Below are 6,418 nucleotides of genomic sequence, written 5' to 3'. Positions count from 1 at the left end.
AGATTTTGTTAGTAGCCCAGCCTAGCATAGGAAGTCATATACATTATCTTCTAGCCATGACTTGCGATTAGATGGTTGCCATGGGAGAATTTCTCAGTCATTGGAGCCAAGATCATAATAATTCAATGGGATGACGGGGGAGGAGTGGTGGCACATGCACCCAACTTGCTGGTAGCCTAGCCTAGTGTAGGCAATCATATACATCATTGTCTAGCAATGACGTGCGATTAGATGGTTGCCATGGGAGAATTTCTTGGTCATCAGAGCCAATATCATAATAATTCAATGGCCATTATAACTAGAAATTCTAAAAATTCTAACAGTCTGATATGTTCGTACAATCTAACTCCAGCTTAATGTTAATCTGAGCATGTGAATTAGATGGTCCCTCATGCAAAGTCATTGTTATTACAATTTGATTCCAACTCAATTCTACTGTGAACTAGATGGTCCCTCATGTAAAGTCGTTGTTATTACAGTCAACTGCCTTGAAGAAAGGAAAGATCAAAACAAGACATCAGATTAGCATTGAGGCAGTTCATCAAACTATAATAACAATAGTTCTTGGTCATAAGAACAAGAACTATTGTTATTAGAGTATGATGAACCGACTGAATGCTAATCTAAGCTTGTGAACTAGATGGTCCCCCATGCAAAGTCATTGTTATTACAGTCTAATTCTGACTCAATGCTAATCTGAGCCTGTGAATTAGATAGTCCCTCATGCACAATCATTGTTATTACAGTCTGATTCCAATTGAATGCTAATCTGAACCTATGAATTAGATGGTCCCTCATGCACAGTCATTGTCACTAAATCAAGATGGTTGTTTGGATTAGTATACTGTTTGGGATTTACATTTCCCCTATTTCGGATTCCTTTGGGATTTATTGATTGGGATTTACTAAAACAAGTGTGGTGGTTGTTTTGGATTTACTAAAGGTTATATTTTGTGGGGGTTGCAGTTAATCCTAAACCATATGATCCATTTTAGGATAGCAAGGCGGTAGTGCAGGGTAAATGGTCACCACCGCAGTGGTTGGTTGCACACTAGTATATGAATTACCACCAGCGCGGGGTTTGCTTCTATTATTTCAAGATGAATTGGTTGGTTTCACACTAGGATAGTAACTGCCATGACTGTGGTTGTTTGCTTCTATTATTACAAGATGAATTGGTTGGTTGCACACTAGCATATTAATTTCCACCAACACGGTGGTTTGCTTCTATTATTACAAGATGAATGGCATGCAATTCATTCGTTTAGGATTTGTGGTCACCCATGGATTTGTGGTCACAGCTCGATGGTTGAAATTTGACAATAGTTAAAGAGAACCCGCCTGAAGGGGATGCCATAAACAAATGCATTTTCCAATATTTCACCAGCCTGGTGGTTGAAATCTGACAATAGTTAAAGAGAACCAACCTATTTGTGGGAGCTATTTTCCTTCTATGCAACCAAGTAAAATGCAATTAGATCCCATGACATGTGATTAGATTACTAAAAACAAGCACGGTGGTTGTTTAGGATATATTAGAAACAAGTGTGGGGTTAATCTATCGTTTGGGATTTACAAAAACACGCGTGGTGGTTGTTTGGGACACATGATGAGGATCCAAGTGGCCTTTCTTATTACACATGATGAGGATCCAGCTAGCCTACAGACTGCACATTCATCATGGAGACATGTGTATTGATCCCCGTGGAGCAATGCTCCAATATGACCAGATCTCAAGTCATTCACAGCTTGCCTACACACATCAAAGCCTATGTGTGTTTGGCAAATTAGCAAAGACAAACATTCCTGTCTTTGAGTTTCCTGATGTACAAAGGCTTCCAATGCTCAAAGCTCCTCTGCCCAATTGAAATGTTAGGATTCTGATCCATAAAATTGAGATACATTCTATTTGCTAATCCAACATGTAGACCCCCTTTTTGCACTACTATGAGGAGAATAAAACAAAATATAGTATGTGCAAAAACGTGGTCTAATTAAACTAATCAACCTATGGGAAAACAAAAAAATTTCAGCCCTCGGGTTGGTTTAATAGTTATATATAATAAGATACTAGCAAAACAAAATAATTTCAACCACCGCATTGGTTTAGGATAGTCACAATTTCAACCACCAGGTTGGTTTAGGACATGGTCACAATTTCAACCACCGGGCTAATTTAGGACAGTCACTATTTCAACTACCAAACTGGTTTAGCTTGACAGTCACAATTAGACAATAACAAGTATATTGCTTTTCATTTTTGAATTTCACAATCAGAAAATAACAATATATAGCTTTTTATTTCTTTACCAATATATTGCCTTTCATACCTTTTTTTGTGTTCAACCACAATTTCAATCAGATACTGTTGTTGAACTTGAAATAGCACCGGCTGGCTTAGAACAACCACATTAAGTCCAAGCCATCCCAGTCTAGAAATTAAGTGGTATATGACCCAAACAATAGAAAATTAAATTTAACTAATTTAAGTATTAAGAAACACAGTAATTTCAACCACCAAGCTAGTCAACAACAAATGTATGTTCAACCACACTGGTGTTTGGGCTGAACTAGCCATGGTTGCATGATGTTCCAACCACTGGGATGGTTTAGTAAAATAACATTATATTATTGTTCTGTTGTGAAATATATTGCTGTTACTTTCTGTGCAACCACACTGGTTCAAGACAATCACATAACTGGTATTTGAGCTAAACCTACTTAACATGAGAAATTAAAGAAAAATCATCCTTTCAACTAACAATGAAAGTATATAATTTACAGTGTACACCTAACTCCTTATTTTATTAAAAAGTGACTAAATGGAAGATAGCTAATATATACTAATCAATAAACTATCTTGGCTCAACTCACTAGGTCACTCTAAAGTAAGATGAAACAATTCCATCTTGACTACGGCAAGACTTTTTGCACGTCTTAAAATGACATTGCTCCAATTCAATACATGATCTCACACACATTTTATTGATTAAAAAGGGTCCATGACATTCACACGCTTTGGCCATTGACTACATCTACTCTTGTCATGCCCATTATAATCAATGGCACTCCATATTCTCTATGGCAAGGCTCTTTACATGACTTTTGATCTCACTCCACTTCAATTATCGAGTTGTTGAGGAGTTCTAGGATAAGCTCTAAAGTTGGTGGGCCCTATAGATGCGAAGCATAAAGGATTCGTGGTAGTGTTGCATTTCAGTTATCAAGGTGCTTACGAAGGACAATGAAGGGAGAGAGAAAAAGGAGGAGAGCAAAGACTTTCTCTAAGGCAAGGCTTTCCCTCCCCCCGCACGGCTACTCCACTCTACCATCTCTTTCCTTTCTACGTCCCCCCACCCCTTCCTCTGCAATTCACTGCCCTCCACTCGCATCTTTCACTATGCCCATCAGCCGACTCAAGGCGTTGATATAGAAGAGTAGAAGCGGTTAGAACCTTCCTCCGAGACATCAGGATAATTAGGCTTGATTGAATTTTTTTTGCCCCTCTCGCATTACCTTAATAGCGCCACCCTCCGTCCTCGACGACTAATTAATTAATAGCGAGTTTTTTCTCTCTGAGGTACCTATTGACATCGGGTCCTTATTTAGCTATTGCCTCAGTCTCGACTCTCACCATTTCAAATTTGCGAGTTATTATGGCTTACACCTTCTTGACTGCAATAATCCTTGTTGCCGCCGCCATCGACTCCATCTCCTGCAATCTCCTTCACGCTACTCTCCCTCATCCTCCTCCTGCGCTACTACAAACTTCCTCATGCTCGCAGAGGCCCGTCTGTGGTAACATCACAATCCCCTACCCCTTCTGGGTTCGGGACCAAGATCCCTCCTGTGGCCTTCCCTCTTTCTCCATTCTCTGCAATAGCGACAGCCCCTTCCTCGCCACTGGCTCTGGCGACTTTCAGGTCCTCTCCTTTAACAGAAATGATTACTCCCTTCCTCGCAATCACATTTCCATCAAGGCCTCATCTCTTATCGCCAGTTCTCAGAGCTGTAACGGGACAAGCAGAGCCCCCTCTACGGTGTCTTTCACACTCATCCACACAATTGGGACCTTCGCACTATCGAATCGTAATGTTTTCCTGGTTAGGGGATGCCGTTCCTACGGCAAGTGCAGCGGCTCGAGTAGCCTATCCGGCGGTGTAAACTTTTCATTTTCCTGTGAGGCAGGGTGCTCAGAAGTTTGCTCCTGGGATGACCCGTTAAATGTCTTCCCGAGCTCCCCCTGTTGCTTCTCTTGGCTTCCAGCCGGATTGACACAAATACATCTAGAAGTTGGGCATTCGGAAGAATGCGCACTGTCCATGATATCCGATCCATCAGGCGCATATTTTTCGACTGATTCATCTAGTCTGAACATCATATGGGGCATCGCGTTTGAAAGCACGTCTCAGAATTGCTCGACTGTGAGCAACACGTCCGGATATGCTTGTGACCCAAAAGCGTACTGCAGTAAAGTCGACAATTTGCACGCTTATATCTGCCGTTGCTCTGATGGTTACTACGGAGACGGATTCAAGAACGGAACTGGATGTTATAGCTCTTTGGTTGGAAAGTATAAACTAGATACATGGGAATTAGCCTTAATTCTAATAGGTGAGTTCTCTGCGTTGCTCCTTTATAGAATATCTGCTGCTGGGTATGTACTCTGCAAGAATCTTTTCCTAGGCATACATCTCTTATAACATTTTTTAAAAATCCTCTCAGATGTCCTGCCGATAGGCGTCGTCGTGGCAATCCTCTGCTTCTTGCTTTTCTGCTTGCTAAAGTCTCGAGAGGCGCGACGTAGCAAGCGAAGGTACTTCAAACTGCACGGTGGACACAAATTGCAAGAGCTTCTGCCGGGCATCCAAGGCCAAGTAACGCCCAAACTCTTTGCAGAAGCTGAACTAAAAAAGGCTACTCAAAAGTTTTCCGAGACAATGAAACTGGGAAGTGGTGGCTATGGTACCGTTTACAAGGGCATCCTTACAGATGGCTCAGTTGTGGCGATCAAGAAGTCTAACCGCGCGCAGCAGCCTGAGGAAGCCGATCAATTCATCAACGAAATCATTCTTTGCTGCAATATCAACCATCGAAACATTGTTCAGCTGCTGGGTGGCTGTCTCGAGGCACGAGTCCCCCTCCTCGTCTATGAATACATTCCCAATGGAACGCTATCGGAGCATCTACGAGGGAAATTCGGTACCAAGTTGAGTTGGGAAATCCGCTTGCGAATTGCACGTCAAACTGCAGACGCCATTGCCTATCTGCATTCTGGTGTGTCTCCACCCATCATCCACAGAGATATAAAATCTGCTAACATCCTCCTGGACCACGACTTCACGCCAAAAGTTTCCGATTTCGGTGTGTCGAGACTAAGGGCACCTGATGAGACTCATGTCTCCACAGCCGTGATGGGCACATTTGGGTACTTAGATCCTGAATACTTTGAAACTTTCCGCCTCAGTGACAAGAGCGATGTTTACAGCTTTGGGATGGTGCTACTCGAGCTTGTAACTTCTTTGTCACCAGTGGCAATGGGCAGCAATCTATCTCTACTATGTTCCAGAAAGCTGAGGACAGGAGAGTTCTCTCAACTCATAGATGCCCATCTTACAGCTTCTATGAGCGCACAAGAAATGAGCGCAGTTGATCATGTGGCTAAGATTGCCCTGACCTGCTTATCAATCCAAGGCCACAACAGGCCTTCTATGCGAGAGGTTGCTGATCAACTGTATGCTATTGAATTAAGCCACTCAAGTTGCAGTCATCCCAATTTGCAAGCAAACTCCAACTCTGACGATGCAGTACTAAGTGTTGCAAATGGACGATTGACGACATCTTCAAACCAGCTGTATGGTATCGAATTAAGTCGCTCAAGTTGCCCTCATCCCAATTTTCAAGCAAACTCCAACTCTGATGATGCAGTACAACTTGTAGCAAATGGACGATTGATGACAGTATGAATGAAGGCGTGAACATGGATTTGCTCGATGCAAGGCATGGCTGTAATGGTGAATGAGGTGGGTATGTGGTGACTCTCATCTGAACCTCAGACTCCGTAGTAGATTAGGATGAGCCGCCGAGCGGGCTATATGAATTTTCATTTGCCTACCTTGAGCATTATAGCGGTCGTTCTTAGATGTTATACATGGTAAAGACTAATTGTGAATCTCACACGTTTTCTAATTAGGAGAGATTCTCACTTAAAAAGAGACCTTATAACGAATAGATCTAATAGGAGCAAGGGTGTGTGCAAAAAGATCTACAATTCTCTAAGGTGAACATCTACATTTGCGTCGTTCGATATGTAAAGTTCATGCCATTCCAGTGGGTAGTCAAACTCCAGAGCAGACAACGATGGCATTTTGTTTGGAAAATGGGAGGTATGTCTAAGCACGTGTGATAGTCTTCATAG

The 6,418-nt window shown here is 42.1% G+C and overlaps 1 protein-coding gene across 1 annotated transcript; it reads left to right on the top strand.

Annotated features, from left to right (window-relative positions):
• Positions 1–3,622: 3,622 nt before the first annotated feature.
• LOC147887249 (wall-associated receptor kinase-like 21) lies at positions 3,623–6,187 on the top strand. The gene is made up of 2 exons (XM_087394104.1): positions 3,623–4,614; positions 4,726–6,187. The coding sequence occupies exons 1-2, from the start codon at positions 3,657–3,659 to the stop codon at positions 5,964–5,966; spliced, it is 2,199 nt and encodes a 732-aa protein (XP_087250230.1). The 5' UTR covers positions 3,623–3,656; the 3' UTR covers positions 5,967–6,187.
• Positions 6,188–6,418: the final 231 nt, after the last annotated feature.

Source organism: Dipteris shenzhenensis, chromosome 23 (assembly GCF_047967505.1).
Source record: "Dipteris shenzhenensis isolate YYH24624 ecotype China chromosome 23, Dip_SZ_1.0, whole genome shotgun sequence".
NCBI lineage: Eukaryota > Viridiplantae > Streptophyta > Polypodiopsida > Gleicheniales > Dipteridaceae > Dipteris > Dipteris shenzhenensis.
This window is presented reverse-complemented; position numbering and strand designations above follow the sequence as displayed.

Excerpts from the sequence above, each read along its gene's own strand:
- LOC147887249 (XM_087394104.1), top strand. The coding sequence starts at position 3,657 with ATGGCTTACACCTTCTTGACTGCAATAATCCTTGTTGCCGCCGCCATC. Across the intron at positions 4,615-4,725 it reads ATTAGCCTTAATTCTAATAG|ATGTCCTGCCGATAGGCGTC; the intron begins GTGAGTTCTCTG and ends AAATCCTCTCAG.